The sequence below is a fragment of the Girardinichthys multiradiatus genome, chromosome 9 (genome assembly GCF_021462225.1).
Source record: "Girardinichthys multiradiatus isolate DD_20200921_A chromosome 9, DD_fGirMul_XY1, whole genome shotgun sequence".
NCBI classification, from domain to species: Eukaryota; Metazoa; Chordata; class Actinopteri; order Cyprinodontiformes; family Goodeidae; genus Girardinichthys; species Girardinichthys multiradiatus.
The window spans coordinates 35,531,228-35,552,604 of NC_061802.1; the positions used below are offsets into that span (position 1 = coordinate 35,531,228).

Here is a 21,377-nt window from a genome sequence, read left to right on the forward strand (position 1 = left end):
CAAAACTGTGTTCAGTTTAAGGGATTTCCAATGGAACTATACCACTTAAATTCTGTAAAATTACATTATTTTAGTGTAAAATTGGATGCATTTAACCTTTAACTTTTAAAGTTATATCATTGTGTAGTAAGTCATTCATTAATGGGTCTTGTTCGGCTCTGGTGGCTTCAAATAAACTTGTTTTGTGTGAGCTAGCTGCTTTGTTGGGTCCTGCAATGCAACCATAATTGTTTTTGGCTTTTCCCAGAAATCAAGTCATTTTTGTCACAGTCTGTTTTGATTTATGCGTAACACATTTGTGCAAAAGCAGGAATAATTGAAAACACATTTCTCATGCCTTGCATCAGGAACCTTGATGTACGAGGCTGACAGTATTTGTTCAACAGCAGCAGCAGATTGTAACTACGGCCTAGGGAAGATAAAAGAGAACATCACGCTCTTTCTCACACAATCTGTCACAGAGCTTTTCTAGTAGTTAGTTTAGAAAGAATCGGCATCTATGAGAAATCCTCCTTAAAACTTAACATTAATGGTGGTAATTTATCTTCTGCTTTTCTACAGGGTGTGGCTTCTCGCTCAAATCGAATAGTAGGAGACAAATCCTTTTGTTTTTTTCACCGCCGCTACTTCTGTTATAGGTTTATGTGCCAGATTCGGGCGTAAGGGGCTTCGGGTCAGCATGCTGCTTCTATTGGACCTTCTATTACCTTTTCACCTTTTGCTTAGTTACAGTACCTACACTGCCCTAGCATAACAATATGCATGTGTTATTCTTCTCTTATTTTCAAAATATGTCCAGGTGTTATTAAAGGTTTTCCTATTTGCAGGATGTATGTGTCATAGCATGGCATCATGTCGTATTTTCTCTGCTTTTACTCATGGCACACCTTTCCTCTACAGTGCATTGTCTGTTTTTTTCCAGATATGCTGGTACACTTTTGTCTTTGCTTGTTGCAAAGTCTTTACCTGTTTATCAATCATTTTCTTTGATTGCTAAAACCCAACTGTTGGTAAAATATTCTGGGCATTGTGCAATTGTGATCTTAGAACTGACTAATTTGCACAGGCTTCTTTTTTCCACTCAAGTATAAACTGTTTTACTGTTTATTTTTTCTTATCAGCAAGGTCTATTCTCTTTGTCTCAGTGGAGAAAATAAGTATTAAAGATGTTAGTGGTTTTCAAAGTAAATTTATTTCTGACAGGCCCAATGACATGAAATACAGACCAGATGTTGGAACAACCCACGTAATACACACACACAAAGAAATCAAAATGATTTTACTAATTATTCCACCCACTCAGTTATTTGTAATAATGATCAATTAAACTGGATATTAGTATGAAACACACTTACTGCAATTATGAAATATTTAGTTGAAAAGCCTATTTTGGAAAAGACAACTTCAAGATGTCTCCTGTATCAAGAAACTAGTCACATACAGTACATTTCTCAGGTGTCAGTTAGGCCCGTTCTTCCCAAACTCTGTTCAGTTGTGAAAGGATCCAGGGTTGTTTTCTATGCACCCTGGAGTTCATTTCATTTTGAGGTTTACATTTGAACTCAAGTTTGGTGATTGACTAGGCCATTGTAGCGGCTTTATTTTCTTCTGCTGAAACCATTTGGAAGCCTCATTGGCTGTGTGGTTGGACTCACTGTCCACAGTGGTTTCATCTTCAAATTCTTATTAAAAATGTCTCAGTAGATTTCCATAAACCCATCCTTTCTTTAAATATATGAAGTCTTCAGTCCCACACCATAATATCCCCGCCTCCAAACCTGACTGTTGTATGGTGTTGTTGGGGTGATGTGCAGAGACATCCAAAAAGTTCAGTTTAGGTCTCATCTGTATTTCATTGGCTTTTCTAAATGTTCTCTAGCAGGCTTCAACTTACTTTTTCTTCTGCAATGGAGTCTTGTGCAGTGAGTGGATGTAAAGGTTATTGTGGTTAAGTGCAATAGTGTTTTAATGGAAGATGTCCAGGACTTAATGAAGCTCTTTACCAGAAGCCTCTATCTTGACAGCTATTTTAATTATATTGTTTTTTTCTCTCAGAAATGTGGAAATCATGACATGTTTCTTGTTTGATACATTGGTAATAAGAAACATTTTTTATAGGCCCTCAATTAGAATGTAACCAGCTTATATTAATTTGAGCTGATATGAGGAAGGAATTCTTTCTATGCTTTTTGCTTTGCTTTCTGTAATTTTCAGTAGTTTTTCATACCGTTTCTCTGTGTCATTCCACTTCATTACACATATTTTACTGAATATTTTGTTGATTTCTTTTTATGTATCAATTACCTAGGTTGTTACCAACATGTGGTATGAGTGTCAATAGGCCCTACAAACCAAACCTGTCAACTGTTATATGGTGTTGTCATTGTTTTATGTCATCTGCCTGTTCTTGGTTGTTTTGCAGGTCATACAGAAGGGCTGGCTGACCATCAGTAACATTGGCATAATGAAAGGTGGAGCAAAGGAGTTTTGGTTCATCCTCTCTACAGAAAGCCTGTCCTGGTACAAAGATGGAAAGGTAAGAACCAAATATGTTCATTAAATTAGCTCTAAATCAAAATAGTAAAACCAAAACACAGCAGTCCAGTCAGTTCACCCGAAGTTTAATAAAACACGACAGCTTGAAACAGTGTGTTTAGGTGGTTAAGACTGAGAATTAGCCAGATAGGCAGTTGTAATCACAGCCTGAATAAAGCCCCCATCTTTTTATTTGAGGAGGTGGTTCAGTCGTTCTGATGTCAGTGGGGCTGCCATCTGTCTGCCTGTCTGTGCCTGCTGTACAGGAGCAGAAGGTCTGCACAGCAAGTGTAGACAGGCAGACACACCACAACAGTCTCATCCGGTCACTGCTGATGTCACTGGAAGAGGGATGGCCTGAGCATTGGGATGCAGATCAGAAAACAGGAGAAAGGTCTAAATATATAATAACAGGAGAAATGCATAACAGCTTTTGAGAGTGCCTGTAAACATTCAGATTCTAGTTGAAAACCATGAAGATGGGAAGAATTATGATAAAGCTAATAAAATTGCACTTTACTCTTAAGCAAATTGCAAATTTTTTAGTTTGTTGGACCTTTACATTCAATGCTTTTACATATACTGTGGTTAAATACTTTGAAAACCATGTTAAACAGCCAATCATGGGGTACAATTTTTCATTGAAAAACTGTAACTGCATTACTTGCAAAATTGAAAGAGCATCTTGAAGCTCTTTTCTCTGTGCAGCTAACTGTTGCTTTTTCTCTGCTGCCACCTGGACCTGCAACTGACCCAGACCATTTCTCCCATTCATTCCTCTCACAACCCCCGCTTCCCCCTCTTCCTCCTGCTTCCCCCTCACTCATTCCCCCTTACTCCTCCTTTTCTTCCTCTTCTGGGAGTTCAGGCATTTGGAGTGGCTCACTTTGACACAGCTGGAGCTGCCCCAAGCCAAACTAAGAAACACACACACACACATACATACTGAATGTCCTGAGTTGTGTACACAGCATACAGAACACATGTTGGCTCTGATGTAAACAAAGTCGCAAATAATTGCAGAGAAAAATATACTCTCACTCAGACATACACACGGTCACTTCTCAGATAAACACTGGATTGCTAGCATTCCAGACACAGCCCCAGGCATGCATATTGTACAGAATACAAGAAATAATATAAGCGCACCAATTCCCTTTTAGTCACATGAATCAACAATATCTTGCTTCTTGCAAATCTCAGTGGGACGTGAAGGATTCGCTACAATCTACGTCTACTTTGCATCAATGGATTTTGGCACTGCAGGAGTAGTTAGTGGTCAATGCTTGCATCCCCTCCCTGTTTTGAAGTTTGTCAGCTGTTTGTTCTTGGAAGGCCTGATTACATTCTTAGTCATGCGTGTTATCACAGTAGATCTGCTGATCCCGCCTTCGTATATCACCCTCCACAGACATTTCACTTTTCTTTGACTGCTGTCTTCTTTTATTCTCTCTTTTCTTGTGCCTCTGTTGTCTTTTACTTCTCCTTTACTCTGCCTCACCCCCTAACCCCCACCACCCACCCCCTCCACACACACCAACATCTTTGCAGTTGGCAGTCTCTCTGGGACTGTGCACATTCCTGCCTGGAAAATCTGAAGCTTTGTCCAAACACCGGCGTCCAAGATCTGCCCAGAGAAATCCCACATGGCTGTTTCTATACTGCAGACCTCCCTTTTCTGACCCCCCAATCCCCCTCCCCCCCGACCCCACTTTTTCTCTTCTCTACTTCTCCACAGCAAATACATCATCTCCCATCTCCCATCCACTCACCATCCTTCTACCAGCTAATTACAAGTATCCAAGCCTAAACAAATGCAGCTCTGCATTGCATCTGCTTTCTATGCATGTTGTGCCCTGCTTTGCCCTCAAACCGAGGGTCTAGAATAATAGTTCAGAGTTTAAACTCAACAGCACACTGAGCAGCCACACATTCCTGCACCCCTTTCGCTGCCAGGGCTCCACCAGGCATCCTGAAGAAAAACAAATAGCTCATGCCTATATACACTCAGTCTAGATGCACTCCTCTGTGTGTGTGAGTGTGATGGTGAGAGGCCTGTTCGATATCACCAATCCATTAGTTTCAGTCAGACGGGTAGAGAGCTTCAAACACCACAGCTCAAATGCACAGTACTTCGCAACCAGCCTGATACCACTAAGGATGAGTACCACACATACATGCAGAAACATACTGTAAATTCCTGCATAACCTACAAATAAAAGATGTGATTAAGAGCTGTTCTATTGCAACCCAGATGCACATCCAGAAACCCAAATAAAAAAAAAAAAAAAAAAACACTTAGCCAAACTGAAAAGATACCTTACAATCTCAGTACTTGAAGTTTACACTCAATACTAAGAAATGATGACAGTAGTGGTCTCTTTAAGTGATGCATTCTCCTACTGTAGCCAATACTCTCTTTCATAAACATTTCTCCAGTTTTACAGACGACAGTTGCAAAATCTACAAAACTGATTTTACTTGTCTTGATGTCGAGTTTATTTCTCTGTATTAAAAAATAAAGATGTTAAGACTTAACACAGTTAAAAATATTTCCACAACTTTTTTAAGCAAGAAATAACGAGACAATGCTAGACCAGACATTTGCGTGAGCAAAGACGACATGCTAGTTGTCATGCTGTCTTTGCAAGCAGATGCTGCTGATGTCTAGGCTGCTGATGTTCTTCCATGCACAGTCTAACCAATGTGCAGACTACTGTACACCAGAAAGATCCTGAACAGGTAGTCTGAACACTGGGATGACGGAGCAGGACCCCTTTCTCGTTTTCTCTTCTCTCCGGCCTCGCCTCTTCCGTCAATGGCCGTCTACTAGCTCTCCCGCCAGAAGCAGAGGACGAGTTGGCAAAAAGTTTCCTCTATTATTCAGTTGTTTTTCCCGCTATGCGGCCTGGATGCCAGGTCGAGGGGGCAAGAGGTCTTCACATGTATCAGACATCCACTCCTATGGGTGTCTATCCCGCACAGATGTCGGTATATCTCAGGCCGCCTGTCCGCAGGACTATGTCCTAGCTTAGTATCCAGTCTTGACGTGGCACATTCGCTCATTCAGCCAGAGATCTGCCTGTTCACTCTGGGAAAGCATAAGGAAATAAGGGGAGTGAGAGAAGGAGAGAGAGTTAGGGAGGAACTTAGCAGCCATATATGGGTTGATGTAACCCATGGGGAATCAACTTTGCAGTCGTCTGGATTTTCTCGCCTTTTCATCTTCACTGCCTCCTCTGCTTTCCATGTTCCTCAAAGTTTCCCTGTCTACTTTAGTAAGATTCACTTCTCTCTATCACTCTGTCATTCCACATGCTTCCTCCTCTTCTCTTTTTACATCTATACTTTCTACTTCTACCCCATCAGAGCACCCTATACTCACTCCAGTCCCCTCCCCTCTCCCCAAAGCGATCCCAGATGTTGCTGTATGAGCGCCAATTGCGTTCTGTCATTTTTTTCAATGTCTGTTACAGGAAGTGGGCCTCTTTGGAAAAAAGGAAAGGGGAGACAAGGAAGAGAGTCATAGGGTTCAGGGGAGCACTTAGAGAGGGAAGACCTAAATGTAGTGTCAAATCTCATTCCACACATTTGCACATCTTTACTCACAGAGCACCCAGGATTGTTAGCAGATCCTCTGAGAACCCAACTTTCTATGAATGCCATCATTTTCTTTACAACATCTATGGCTGCTCCAATGACTAGTCTTTCTGGAAGGCCTCTTCTCCAAGGTTACTCAGAGGAGCTGGGGAAGAAAGATGAGGGGGGAGGGCTGCATTTCAGGAGAAATGTTGTGTTAGAGCTTTAGTCCTGAGTAATGACTTTCACATGTGGGCCCGGCATCTTTCTTGCTTTTTTTGTCCTCCCCTCATTGCTTCCCTCCCCACTTCACTTCTACATCATACTCTGCCTCCATACCGTCTGGTTCTCCTCACACCGGCTTCTCCACTCCTTTAGCTGTTTTCTGCCATTCAGGAGTCTCAATGTAGAATTTCCTAAAGTTACGGGCATCTCTTTGCCCCTTTTCACTGGTGTTTATGTTGTCTCTCTTTTCCCTGTGAGAACTGAGTGTCAGAAGCATTATCTCATATTCAATGCCTTGAAATGTATGCTTACCACTTTTTCTTTAAATTTGTGTGGAAGAAAAATGACACATGGATTTCAAAGCGTTTTAATAACAAAAATCTGAGAAGGCGTGCGACCCATTTGTTTTCAGTCCACAAAAAGTCAATACTTTGTAAAACCACTTGGAATTATAGCTTCAGGGTTTTTGGGGTATGTCTCTGCCAGTTTTGCACATCTAGAGTCTTTTTTGGTCCATTGTTCTTTACGAAATACATGCAGAGTATCTCTGAACATCAGTTTTCAAATCCTTCCACGGATTCTCAGTTATATGTAGACCTGGACTCTAACATGATTAATCATGGTACTAAATGATTATGTCTTGATCTGAACCAGCACTGGTTGTAAGTTCATGGTCACTATCCAATTGCAAAGGGAATTTCTGCCTAAATTTAAAATCTTTTGCAACCTCTAACAGTTTTTCTTGCAGAATTGCCCTGTATTTAGTTCTGTCCATTGACTCAGACCAATTCCCCCCACCCTGTTTGAAAAAAGGTATCCCCACAGCATGATGCTCCCTCCACCATGTGTTACAGTGGGGATCATTTGTACACTAGTTTCATGTCAAACGTCATGTTTTGCATGTAGGCCAAAAAGTAAAATTTTGGTTACTTCTAACCAGAGCTCCTTCTTCCACATTTTTGCCTGCAGCTGTCTTTCAACAATACATTTCTTTTTACAGCTCGTCCATTAAGAGTTGCAAGACTAATAATTGTCCTGTCAATCGACTCTCCCACCTGCTCTGTAAATTCCTGCAGCTCCTCCAGAGTTGCTATCAGTCTCTTGGCTGCTTCTTTGATTAGTGCTCTTCTAGCCTGGACTATCAGGTTATGTGGATGTTAATGTCATCATGGGTTTGCAGTTGTGCCACACTTTTGCACCATTTTTAGAGAATGGCTTGAACAACGCTCAATAAGATGTTCCAAGCTTTGTATATTGTTTTACAATCTAACCCTACTTTAAATTAACTTTCATCCAGACTTTTCTGGCATGTTCCTTGGTCTTCACAGAATCAGAATATCTCTTACTGTCATTGTCACAAGTACAATGAAACGGGGAAAGAAGCTATTTGGTCAGTGCATGAGGAAGAAATAATTTGTTTAAAAAAGAAAAATAGAAGCACACATTCATACTGATTGCACATTCTCATTATTGCATCTCCATTTACAATCGGGCGGTTTTGAGTTTAAATATTGCTGTTGATAGAAACTATTGTTGAATCTGCTTGTCCTTTCTTTAATTAATCTGTAGCGTCTGACTGAAGGTAACAGATCAAACAGTGAGTGACCCGGATGAGAAGAGAAAGAGACGATGCTGTTTGTTCACTACCTCCGAGATCTTCACTGAACAGCTGGACTTTCAACTAAGATTAAATTATAATTGATAAATGGTCTGCACTTGTATAGCGCTTTATCAAGTCAGAGGATCCTTAGACGCTCTACACTACAATCAGTCATCCACCCATTCACACACTGACAGTGATAGACTACATTGTAGCCATGGCTGCCCTGGGGCAGACTGACAGAAACGGGGCTGCCATACAAATTGGTGCCACTGAACCCTCTGACCACCATCAGCAGGCAAAGCGAGTAAACTGTCTTTCCCAAAGACACAACGACAGAGACGGAACCAACCGGTTACAGGACAAAGCCCTACCACCATCGCCCCATATATAGGTGGGCTCGTTTTACTAATTAGGTAACTTCTGCACTGGATTTTATTTAGGGGTATCAGAGTAAAAGGGGCTCCATATAAATGCACACCACACTTTTCAGATTCTTTTCAGAATTTTGAAAACCTACACCTAAAGTGTAATTTTCCTGTGATTCACAATTTAGGACAATTTTGTGTTGGTCTATCCCAACAAAAAACATCAATAACAACAATAAAACATCTATCACATAAAATCCCAATAAAACATGTGTGAAGTTTGTGGTTGTAACATGACAGCATGCTGGGAAAGAACAATTTTATAATCGAGATGCTCTACTAATACGGTAGTCAGCAAGTCCTACTCCCCTCTCCTTGCCCTCCAGTCTCCTGGCCCTTCTCTCTTTAAGGTGGGGATGGGGGGTATTTACTACCAGACAACTTTTTATCTTTGACCCCCAGTCTCTTGTTTCTTGTTATCAACATTAATGTTGCCTTTCTGTGATGTCATATTTTACACGGCATGTTTCTGTCAAATTTTTATCTCCCCACACTCTTTTCCAGGAGAAGGAGAAGAAGTACATGCTTCCTCTGGACAACTTAAAGCTCAGAGATGTGGAAAAGGGCTTCATGTCCAGCAAATTTGTTTTTGCTATCTTCAACACGGAGTTAAGGTTTGTGTACGTGTGTGTCTGTGTTTTTTTGGTGAGTTAGCGTCTGAGTAAGAAATGGGAGTGCTGCTCATGTCATCTGCTTGTTCAACGTTTTGGTGATATTTTATGAGGGTGGACAGTGTCAGGGAAGGAAAAGGAGGCGATGTTAGAGCGGTAAATTGCCCTTTCACTAACCCTCTTTCATTCAGCTGTGCCACTTGAAATAGTATATCCATTTGGGTACTGGAGTATGTCCCAGGCTGTTGAAGGCAGAGTTTATGTGTGTGAAACAGGGAGACAAAGTGAAAGCAATTGAGAAATGAGAACAACAGTGTTTAGGAGCTGGAGCTGACCCAAAGCCTGGCTGATTATACCAAAGCATATGGGCTTTGTTTATAATTCTGTTCTGTGCTGGATTCGGACACAAAACCCAGGGTTGAAGGTGCCTGCGGCAGTTTGTGTATATGTCTTTGCAAAGAGTGTGCCTGTGGACCACAGCATACCGACGGCAGGCTCATTAAGCAGCTAATCAAAGCCAGAAAGCTTGGATCACAGATGAGGCTGCTTATGTTTGGAAAGAATTGGTCGACCCACCACAAAAAGGAGGGAGAGAAAAGAATTGGAAGAGCAGAGAGAAGAAAGAAGGAGGGAGAGAGTTTCAGAGCCATCAGCCAGGAATGTGTCAAAGTCTGTCCTGTGCCCCCCCACCCACCCCCACCCACCCCGCCCCACACACACACGTCTGTCAGACATAGCAGTTGCTTTGTCCCTGCGTGACAGTAATCAAAAACCTCAGGAAACTTCAAATCTCAGGCGGTTGCGGCTCTGCAGCAATTCTCAAAGATGAGTGGAAAAAACAAACGCCCAGTGCTTTTGAGCTGAGCTGAGGCCTGCAAAGAGAACAAGAGCAAAATCAGGATGCATGTTATAAATCAGACTAGAGAACATTTACAGTGTAAGCTCACTGCTGTGTACAGATGTTGGTGTTTTTATTGTAGCGTAATGGCACTTCATTATTGTCATGGTTGGCCCAACTCCCTGTCCATTGGCCGCCACACCCTGACATATTAGCCTCACCCATTATAGACCAGTTATAAGCCCACAACCTGAAAACCTATTTCCTGCTCTTTCATATATAACTCTCTTTTGGTACAGTCTTCTCAGTTTCTCCTCTTTATTCGTGTTGTTTTTTACACAAAGGTTTCACATATTTGAGGTTAATTGGTGCATGTTACGAATGTGAGAAGGGAACAACAAAACAACTGGCCAATTAAAGAAAAATGTTCAACAGATGGGCCACAGCCCACTCTAGAGCCTGAAGTTGTATCTTACTTTACCATGGTGGCTCCACAGCCACTGCACAGAGATGGTAATGTGGACTAAAGTGGGTGTGATACTTAAGAGCAAAGATTAAGTGGAAGATGAGCACCAAATGTGAGAAGGTAGATGATGGTAATAACAGCTAAGGTTGTCAGGCACTTTATTGGGACTGAATTTAATAAAACTCCTTAGGACTGTTCTTGAATGTTTCCATTAGGGCCTGTCACTGGTATTGAGGTATATCAAGGCTTTTAAAACGATACAGTATCACAAAAAAAACTGAAAAAGTTTCACATGATCCATTCCCAGGGTTTATAGTTGTTGTAATGAGACGTCACAGAAAGAGTAATAGTATGAATAAATGTCATAGATATTGTTATAATAACAGCAACAATAAATTAGCTATATTTTTTTAACAGGAGCAGGAATAATTTATACTTTTCTTTGTTAAATAAAAACAACATTTTATTATTTTTTGTGTAACTACACTGATGGTAAAACTGTGGTATTTTTACTCAGGCTTTTCATACTGTGAAAGTCTCATCCTGAACCATGCCTAGTTTGCTGTAAAATGCTTATCTTTGTCTTCTTGTGCATTCGTTTTGATTGTAGAGAATATTTCATGTAATTCTGCTGAATGCAGCCCAACTACCGAAATGTTTTTTGCTTGTTTTTTTAACAAGAAACTGATGTTCCTATGGCTGACCCAGTTTTAGGTTACAGAGAACGATCATGCAGCAGTAATCATTATAGTGTACCCAGTCATTTAAAAGGAACACAGGGGAGATGAGTCCGACTTTAACAAGTTCTCACGCAGTAAATTAAATTGGTTGTAAACATTGTTCTGTATTTTGTTTAAATAATATGTTTGGAATGACTGAATAATAGCTTTTCTTACTTATTGATGTAAACTGATTAGTGTAGAGAACAATCTTTATAACAGTCTTCTTTAATGCATGCTGAATTATGGGGTGTAGATGTTCTGGTGACATTTACAGTGTAACCCAGGAAGTAGCTGTCATGTTGATTGACTACAGGTACATCTCAGTAAATTAGAATATGCGTTTCGATGAGGCTCATTTGTCAGATTAAAAGTGCCTTTTCAGTAATCGGCCCCCTTGAATCAATGCAAGATAGGACCATGTTTCCCTGCAATTACAGCTACAAGTCTTTAGGGGTATGTCTCTAACAGCTTAGCAATCTAAACGAATGTACCCGTTCTACTTTGCAAATGGCTGAAGCTCAGTCAGAGTGGATGAAGTGCGTTTGTGAACACTAATGTTCAGATCTTGCTAAAGATTCCCAAAGATTGGATTTAAACCTGTGTTTTGATGAAGCCATTCTAACACAGGAATATGCTTTGATTTAAATCATTCTGTTGTAGCTCTGGCTGGATGTTTAGGTTGTCTTGCTGGAAGATGAACCTCAAGTCTCATGGAGTCTCGAACTGTTTTTTTTCTCCAGGATTTCCTGCATTTAGCTCCATTCATCTTCCCATCAACTCAGACCAGCTTCCCTGTCTCTGCTGAAGAAAAGCAGTCCCACATCATGAAGCTGCCACCTCTATGTTTCACAATGGGGATGATGTAATTAATGTGCAATGTTTGTGTTCTGCCACACAGTCTTTTGCTTGTTGGCCAAAACGTTGCCTTTTGGTCAACTGAGCAGAGCGTGTTTTCCACATGTTTGCTGTGTCCCCATCATGGCTTGTGGTAAACTGAAAATTGGACTTCTTATGACCATCTTTCAACAATAGCTTTCACAAAGGCAGGTGTGTGGAGTGCACCAGTAACAATTGCCCCATCAACACATTCTCCCTCCTGAGCTGTGGATCTCTGAAGCTCTGCCAGTTACCATGAGCCTCATGGCTTCTTCATTGATAAATGCTCTGCTTGCCCAACCTGTAATTACAGGTGGATGGCCATGTCTTGGCAGGTTTGCAGTTGGGCCATCTTCTTTTTATTTTCATGCTATGAACTGAATAATCCTCTGTGAAATTTTCAAATCCTGGGATATTCTTTTATAAACTAACCCTGCTTTAAACTCACCACAACTTCCTTCTAGGCCTGTCTGCTGTGTTCCTTGGTCTTCATGGTGCTGTTTGTTCCCTGTTGTTCTCTAGCAAACCTCTGAGGTCTTCACAGAACAGCTGGATTTATACACAGAGTACATTATACACAGATGGACTCTATTTACTTATTAGGTGAATTCTAGGGCGAAAGGTTGTGCTGGAATGTATTTATGGGAATCACAGTAAAGGAGGCTGAAACCAAACTCACGCCAGACTTTTCTGATTGTTATTTGTAAAAAAAAATGTGAAACCCCTATTCTCCTTCAGCTACACAACAGTGCATTAAATGTTAAGTCCAGATAAATATATATCGGTTTTTTGTTGGAACATGACTGAAAGTAAACAAAAAAGATTGGCATTAATGATTTTAAAAGGCACTGTATACGTTTCTTAGGAATTTTGAAATATCTCTGTGTATTTTTCATCTCTAAAATTGTTATAATAAATTGCAGAAACGTGTACAAGGATTACAAATGCTTGGAGTTGGCCTGTAACTCTCAGGAGGAGCTGGACAGCTGGAAGGCATCTCTGCTGCGGGCTGGAGTCTACCCTGAGAAAATCACAGTCAGTACTTTAACCCCTGATTTAGCCTAAATAAATCAAAGCCTGACCTTTAATGCACAGGGCACCACCTGCATGCACCGTACCTTTGTGTCCCATGCACCCATTGCCTTTGCTAACCTTAAACCCAAAGAATAACCCCGTAACCCTCTCTCTCCATGCTCCCCCTTTTCTCCCCCCATTTGCCAAAGTGAAAAAGTGAGCCCTCCACCCCTTCCATCCCGCTCTGTCGTTGGCTCTTTAGGCCGCATTCTTGGTCAGTGATGTCACTGCAATATGTGTGTATGTGTGTTCTAGTCTGTTTTAAATCAGCAGCTCCATCCCTTACCAGTTCAATGTTTTTCTTTCTTCTTCTTCCTCCTTCTTTTATGTTCCCTCCATTCTAGTCTCCTGTTCTTTTTCTGTCAATTGTGTTTCTTCTTGACTATATACATGACAGGATATTGTCCTGCATACAAGCTAATGAGTAACTTTATCCCTGGATTGCTTTACACTATATCAGAATCAGAATCAGAATCAGAAAAGCTTTATTGCCAAGTACGTTTTTGGACATACAAGGAATTTGTTTTGGCGTAGTCGGTGCAATACAGTACAAATTAAACAGTACAAACATATCTACAATATAATATAAATATAAGTGCACAGTTTTAAGTGAGTGAGAGTAAATATAGAGCAGTATAAGATGCAAGAGCAATACAACAGTGCAGGTGATCATTGTGCAAGTAAAGCAGTGCAAGTAAGCAGGAGTCCAAGCTGAGCGTTAATGTAACGCATAGAGTTACAGGTTACAGGTGTCCTGTCAGCAAAACATTGTTATTTAAAATTGTGAGCTCTGTTTGTGCTGTACAGTCCGGTGTGTCCTAATTTATCTGTATGTTCCCCAGGTAGATGGGCAGGAAAATGGAGCTCAACCCATTACAGATCCTCAGCTGGAGAGACAGGTGGAGACCATCCGAAACCTGGTTGACTCCTACATGAGCATCATCTATAAGACCATGAGGGATCTGATGCCAAAGACCTTGATGCACCTCATGATAAATAGTGTAAGCTATTTAGGTCACACTGATAGAGCATTTGTTATTTGTACATTCAACCCTGAAGTCTATTAAAACATTTTTCTCAAACTTTTTTTTTTTTTGTCAAACATGCATGCATTCTCACTTAAAAAAACATATGCACATAAATAAAGTTAACATAGACAGAAAAGTGGATCGAATTTTAGAATGAAAAGTCCGAATCTTGCTTGTGAGTGCGGTATCGCTTGGATCCTCAGTTACGCTCTTCACATCAGTGTCCGGGCCCTGTGTGCAGGTGAAGGAGTTCATTAGCTCTGAGCTCCTGGCGCAGCTCTACGCTCTGGGGGAATGCTCAGCTCTGATGGATGAGTCACCAGAGCAGAAGCAGCTCCGTGAGGAAGTGCTCCGTAAACACTCTGCCCTGAAGGAGGCGCTCACTGTCATCGGAGAGATCTCCTCTTCTACCTTCACCACCCCACTTCCTCCACCCGTAGACTCTTCCTGGATACAGCACCTAAGGTACAAACATGCACAGTCTGATGCATTCAGTGTAGACACCCCTGTTAAAATGCCAGGGTTTTGTAAAGTAAAAAAATGAAACTTTGATAACTACTTTCTGCACAACTCAATTGAAAAACAAAATAATATATTTGAGAAAGAAATGTTGCAATAATCTTATTCCATATGTATGCACACTTCTAAACTATCACTTTGGTGAAGCAGCTTTTGTTAGAGTTTTAGCATTCACTTTTCTTGAATGCAGCTTTAGGGAATCTGATTATCCTGACATAATTTTCAGCTGTCCAAGTAGGAATGTTCTGACATTTGCTCATTTGCATCCTTTAGCTAAAGCCATAGTCCGCAGAGACATAACAAAGGCTTAAAGGAATCAGTCAGGAGAAGGGTACAGAAGATTTTACCTTATCATATATACACAACGGCACTGAGAAGACAGCCACCACTGACTGGAGAAAATGAGGAACAACGGGGACAATTTAAAACATTCACATTTGTAAAATCGAGACATAAACTGGCCAGAGAGGCTGCCAAGAGGTCTACAGCAACACTGAAATACCTGTAGACATTTCCAAATAAGTACTGGTCTTGGTCTACATGTGGCAACAATCTCCTGCTTTCTCCATGTTTCTGGATTAAGGAGTAGGGTTGAAAGACGGAATTATTTTCTTCCAAAAAAAATGTCCAGGCCTGGCTAAAATCTGCCAAAACCTTGTAGGAAAATGTGCTTTGATCTGATTAAAACAAAGCTGAACGTTTATGCCGCAGTTCTCTGAAGTTTGGTAGATAAACAACACAGCTCTAACTAAAAAAACACTATACCCACAGTAAAATACGGTGGTAGTAGCATCATAATCTGGGGTTACTTTTTGCAGATAATTATATAGATGAAATTGGATGAAATAATAAAAAGTTCCAACAACCTGGCTTGAATGCTGAAGATGAAGAGGGGTTTTATTTGTCAGTGTTGCAGTGAGTTCAAGCATACAGGTCCTTCTCAAAATATTAGCATATTGTGATAAAGTTCATTATTTTCCATAATGTCATGATGAAAATTTAACATTCGTATATTTTAGATTCATTGCACACTAACTGAAATATTTCAGGTCTTTTATTGTCTTAATACGGATGATTGTGGCATACAGCTCATGAAAACCCAAAATTCCTATCTCACAAAATTAGCATATCATTAAAAGGGTCTCTAAACGAGCTATGAACCTAATTATCTGAATCAACAAGTTAACTCTAAACACCTGCAAAAGATTCCTGAGGCCTTTAAAACTTCCAGCCTGGTTCATCACTCAAAACCCCAATTATGGGTAAGACTGCCGACCTGACTGCTGTCCAGAAGGCCACTATTGACACCCTCAAGCAAGAGGGTAAGACACAGAAAGACATTCTGAACGAATAGGCTGTTCCCAGAGTGCTGTATCAAGGCACCTCAGTGGGAAGTCTGTGGGAAGGAAAAAGTGTGGCAGAAAACGCTGCACAACGAGAAGAGGTGACCGGACCCTGAGGAAGATTGTGGAGAAGGGCCGATTCCAGACCTTGGGGGACCTGCGGAAGCAGTGGACTGAGTCTGGAGTAGAAACATCCAGAGCCACCGTGCACAGGCGTGTGCAGGAAATGGGCTACAGGTGCCGCATTCCCCAGACCTGGGCTACAAAGAAGCAGCACTGGACTGTTGCTCAGTGGTCCAAAGTACTTTTTTCGGATTAAAGCAAATTCTGCATGTCATTCGGAAATCAAGGTGCCAGAGTCTGGAGGAAGACTGGGGAGAAGGAAATGCCAAAATGCCAGAAGTCCAGTGTCAAGGATCCACAGTCAGTGATGGTCTGGGGTGCCGTGTCAGCTGCTGGTGTTGGTCCACTGTGTTTTATCAAGGGCAGGTTCAATGCAGCTAGCTATCAGGAGATTTTGGAGCACTTCATGCTTCCATCTGCTGAAAAGCTTTATGGAGATGAAGATTTCATTTTTCAGCACGACCTGGCACCTGCTCACAGTGCCAAAACCACTGGTAAATGGTTTACTGACCATGGTATCACTGTGCTCAATTGGCCTGCCAACTCTCCTGACCTGAACCCCATAGAGAATCTGTGGGATATTGTGAAGAGAACGTTGAGAGACTCAAAACCCAACACTCTGGATGAGCTAAAGGCCGCTATCGAAGCATCCTGGGCCTCCATAAGACCTCAGCAGTGCCACAGGCTGATTGCCTCCATGCCACGCCGCATTGAAGCAGTCATTTCTGCAAAAGGATTCCCGACCAAGTATTGAGTGCATAACTGTACATGATTATTTGAAGGTTGACGTTTTTTGTATTAAAAACACTTTTCTTTTATTGGTCGGATGAAATATGCTAATTTTGTGAGATAGGAATTTTGGGTTTTCATGAGCTGTATGCCAAAATCATCCGTATTAAGACAATAAAAGACCTGAAATATTTCAGTTAGTGTGCAATGAATCTAAAATATATGAATGTTAAATTTTCATCATTACATTATGGAAAATAATGAACTTTATCACAATATGCTAATATTTTGAGAAGGACCTGTATATCCAGATGAACTAAAGAATGACTTCATGAGAGAAAGAAACTGAAGGGTTTGGGAATATTCTAGCCTGAGTCCAGAACTAAATTCAACAGAAACTCACATAAAGACGGCTGTGGACAAAATATTTCCTGACAATCTGATGGATTTAAGCCCATATCTGCAGGTCATCATGCTGTTAGACTGAAAGAAGCCTGAATGTTAGTTAGGGTGTGAACACTTACACAACCAGCTTATTACTGATGTTTTTTCCCTCTTCGCCGACCTGGTTGTATTTCAGCTGAATTATAAAGGATTAGTTCCACGTTATTTGGGGGGAAAAGATTGAAAGGGTTTATCCTAGTTTTGGTTTTCACATCACAAAAGCCTGGCATGTTAACAGGGTGTGTACAGTTTTGAGAGCCACCGTATATACATGGATACGGTTGTTCAGGGGGTGTAAGCTACAGTAAGTCCTGTTATTTAAGGTTCTCTTCTCCATCCAGCTCAAGACATCGTAAAAACTCAGCAACCGATGGCAGGTCGGTGATTCGAGCCAATGCTCCGCCTGTCCCTCGTGTATCTCCCACTGGACCCAACTCTTCCTCTGATGGCTTTCAGCAGCTCACCGGTCAACATAACCGTGTCAGAACCAGTGTGCCAAGGTGACAGAGAAATCATCACCTTACTTTTTGAATCATAGAAACTTGAAGTTCTTAAAAGGTCTGGGTATTTAGGCCCTCACACGTACACAATCACCAGTTTCTCTGCAGACGCACAGGGGTAGAGAGCTGATATTTGAGCTGGGTGGGGGTCTGCTGGAAAATGTGTTTCTCATATTCCCATTCCCAACAGCCTCTGTAGACAGGACTTTTCTTCTTGCAGCTTTCTACCAGAGCCAGAAACAACAGGCTCAGTTCTTTGTCAAGTTTTCATCTTTACATCAGTCATTCATCCCCCCTTTTCCCCTTTTCTCTAAGCATGCATTTGTTTTATGGCTTTTCAGAGTTTCCCCTCATGCAGTAACAATTATTTTTCCTTTTCCCCATATGCCTTTTTCTCGTACTTTTTCTTCATTTCTTCATGCTGGTTCCTCCCCTGCTTTTGGCGTGGCTCTTCTTTTTCTCTCTGCCTCATTTCCTCTGTGCTCTCCAATGGTTCTTTCTTGCACTCGCTCTTTCTTTTGCCGCTTGCAGTCTAAAACTACCCTCTTTTTAAGATTCCCTACACAGTACCGTATTTCTGTACATCTACTATTATTTTTCTCTTTATCCTCAGCATTGTAACATTCATTAGCCAGGGCAAATGGGCATAAATTTTCCAACCAAAATGTGGAATTATGGGTAAATAAATGTACCATGTCTTACAAAAGTATTCATATCCTTTGAGCGCATGTTGACTCTACCAAACCTCTGAGGCACAGCAGCTGTATTTATATGTACATTAAAATACACCGGTGGACTCTATTTATGTATTGGGTGACTTTTGAAGGCACTTGCTTTTATTAAGTGGTATCAGAGTAAAGGGTCCTGAATACACATGCATGATGAGCTTTTCAGCTTTTATTTGAACAAAAAAGAAAAACAAATATCCTTTTCCGACTAGTTCACAGTAATGGTTATTTAATGTCGGCCTCTCGTATAGAATGCAAATAATGTACTGTCAAATCTGGATATAACCTGACAAAATCTGGAAAAGGTTCAAGGGGTCTTAATACTTTACCAGGCACTGTATGCACAGAAAGTGCTTGGGCCAAAAATAGTTGGCCCAAATCGTTGTCCTCAAATGGTTAGCATGTTTATTAAGGAGACGTTGTGCTAATGATTATTGCCAACCCTACAGTAATATATTGTATCTGACCTTCTCTCCAGGAGGCAACCCCCAGCAATCCCAGGTGTGAAATAGTTCAGCTCCATGGAGCTCTACTCTATCCTTCAGCTCTCGTTGACCACTACCAAACGCCCGTGACCTGCATGATGTATAATCCAGCTGAAGCACTTTTCTGGGCTTCTCTCCCTCTCCTTTGGGAACTGGTGTCTGCAAAATTCACTCCGTCCCGAGCCTGTTTTGTATATGTCTGGCCATAAAAAGCTGGAATGTGTGCGGCTGTCTCATGATTTCTCTCAAGTGCCTGAACTATGTATTGTATTAAAATATGCTTGAAATTATTCTGCTACAGAAGAATACAAATGAATTGCTTTCACTTCTATTGTTTGTTTTGTTATTTGACCCTAAACAGAAAGAAAGGCTAATAATCACTGTTAGTTATTTTTGTTTTTGGAAATTTGATCACATTGCTGAACATTTTCAGCTGTTCATCCTTTAACAGTGTCGCCACCAAGGGAGGGCCAGAGCGTGCAATGGCCACCGCTATAAACTGAAAACTGTTCTATCGGGAAGTCCGCTGCCCTTTTTGCCTCTAACTGCTTGATCTGTAATTTCGCTGCAGGTTACATACCCCTTAAACACCTTCTTGACTGCTATTGTGACAGTTTCAAAAATTCTTGTGGATAATGAAAGAAAATATACCCCGAATATCATTAGCTGCCTTTTTTTTCCATCCCTGTTTGCATTGGCCAGGGCTTGTTAATTTACCTGAAGATGGGTGGAACTTTTTAAAGTTAGATTTTGAAGTTTTCTAGTTGACCTTTTCAAGCTAGTAGTCTATGAGATAATGTTTTCAAGTACCCATATGGTTAAAATCGATTGATTTTATACATGACCACATGCTTGATCATCCTGTGTTTCAGATTCCATCAAAAATTGGAAATATTTATAGATTGTAACCTTGAAAAATAATTTAGGAAGAAAACTTTTTTTGGGGGGGGTTTTATGGCAGTATATTCTCTGCTTTCTAAATGATACAAATATATTTAACAGCATCCAGCATGACCCTTGATTATAAGTCACTTAGCTGACATTTATTCTAGCAACTAAAAAGTCAGGATAGCTAATAAATACTATTTATTAAAAAGTATATATTAAAATATATTTCGGGCCACAGATATCACAGGTTTCCGTGTTAATTGAGAAGAATTCCATCTTTATTACAGTCTAAATTATGAATCTACATGACATCTGTATAGTTTGAAAGCCTTTCTTGCTCATACTTTAGCGTAAAAACTTGGATGATTTTTGGTATTTGAAAACATGAGCCAACATAGTTTTAGGCTGTTCAAAAACGATCTTATTAAGAATTACGCATTTAGCTATATATAAATTTTGAATCTCCGCCATGGGAACGGGATAATAATCAACAGTCCGTTATAACTTGTGGTTTTGTCTCGTTCCCGCGGATTACTTAGAGTCCCGCTTGACAGATTTTTGGGGAAATCAGTGTTGAAGAAGTTATTTTTCATTCAGAAATACATAAATCTTTATTCCCGAGTTTCACAACGACGATCTTTTGACTCTGAAATCTCCCGCTATGATTCGAAACGCGTTGTTTCTATGACGACCTCTGATCTTTGTGGCTCCGAGGACGCTGCACCGCCGCAGACGGCCCGGTTGAACCCGTGTTAAAAGTGGGGCTTCTTCCGCTGAGCATTTTAAACCATGGCACCGAGTAGGCTGCCAGCTGCAGCGGCAAAGCCCGAAGTCACGTTCCGACCGAAGGCGAACAGAGCAGAGGTGAAGGTATGACACCTAGCGACCACCGCGCACTACTGACAGGCTGGCTGCGTTCAAGCTCTCTGGTACCGATTTAGAGGAAAATCCCACTGTTTATAGCTGATTGTAAAGAAAAAAAAAATAATATGGGTGGTTCCGGTTTCAGAACACGTGGCCTCTTAAAGCCGCACTGAAAGCCAAAATGAAGAAAAAAAAAAAAAAACATTGTACTTTCTGACCTTTACTTTATTTAGACCAGTAAGAACACACAATTGCTTTCATGTCTAACATTAAACGACAGTAAAAGTCAGCGACATGTCTGATCAGTTTATTAAGCTTAGATCAATATTGCCATTAAAAGATGATCGTGTGAGATGTTTCAATAAACCAAACAGTTGTTATTAATCAGCACAAAAGCTGTCATCACTGATTGGACTTTGAAGGGGAGTCATCATGGCTTTCTTCCCTGCAGCAGCTTTCTGCTCATCAGGGACGGATAAAACTAAATTTGACCCTTGTCTAGCTAAGCATTGCTACACTGCTAAAAAAAAATAAAGGGAACACTCAAATAAAACATCCTAGATCTGAATGAATGAAATCTTCTCATTGAATACTTTGTTCTGTACAAAGTTGAATGTGCTGACAACAAAATCATCAATGGAAATCTAATTTATTAACCAATGGAGGCCTGGATTTGGAGTCACACACAAAATTAAAGTGGAAAAACACACTACAGGCTGATCCAACTTTGATGTAATGTCCTTAAAACAAGTCAAAATGAGTCTCAGTATTG

At 40.8% G+C, this 21,377-nt stretch overlaps 1 protein-coding gene across 6 annotated transcripts in view; it reads left to right on the forward strand.

The window, feature by feature from the left end:
• The window catches only part of dnm3a (dynamin 3a), a 32,149-nt gene extending 12,971 nt beyond the window's left edge, over window positions 1-19,178 (forward strand). Inside the window, exons 14-21 of one of the 6 annotated variants that reach the window (XM_047374037.1) lie at window positions 562-588; window positions 2,423-2,536; window positions 8,872-8,981; window positions 12,804-12,915; window positions 13,797-13,955; window positions 14,224-14,447; window positions 17,482-17,640; window positions 18,847-19,178. In XM_047374037.1, coding sequence (XP_047229993.1) covers window positions 562-588; window positions 2,423-2,536; window positions 8,872-8,981; window positions 12,804-12,915; window positions 13,797-13,955; window positions 14,224-14,447; window positions 17,482-17,640; window positions 18,847-18,880 — 939 coding nt within the window. In that variant the 3' untranslated portion in view covers window positions 18,881-19,178. Of the gene's footprint in view, window positions 1-561; window positions 589-2,422; window positions 2,537-7,908; window positions 8,301-8,871; window positions 8,982-12,803; window positions 12,916-13,103; window positions 13,169-13,796; window positions 13,956-14,223; window positions 14,448-17,481; window positions 17,641-18,846 lie in introns of those variants that run through there. The other 5 variants (XM_047374039.1, XM_047374038.1, XR_007039513.1 and 2 more) reach the window with 5 other exon arrangements.
• The last annotated feature ends 2,199 nt before the right edge of the window (window positions 19,179-21,377 follow it).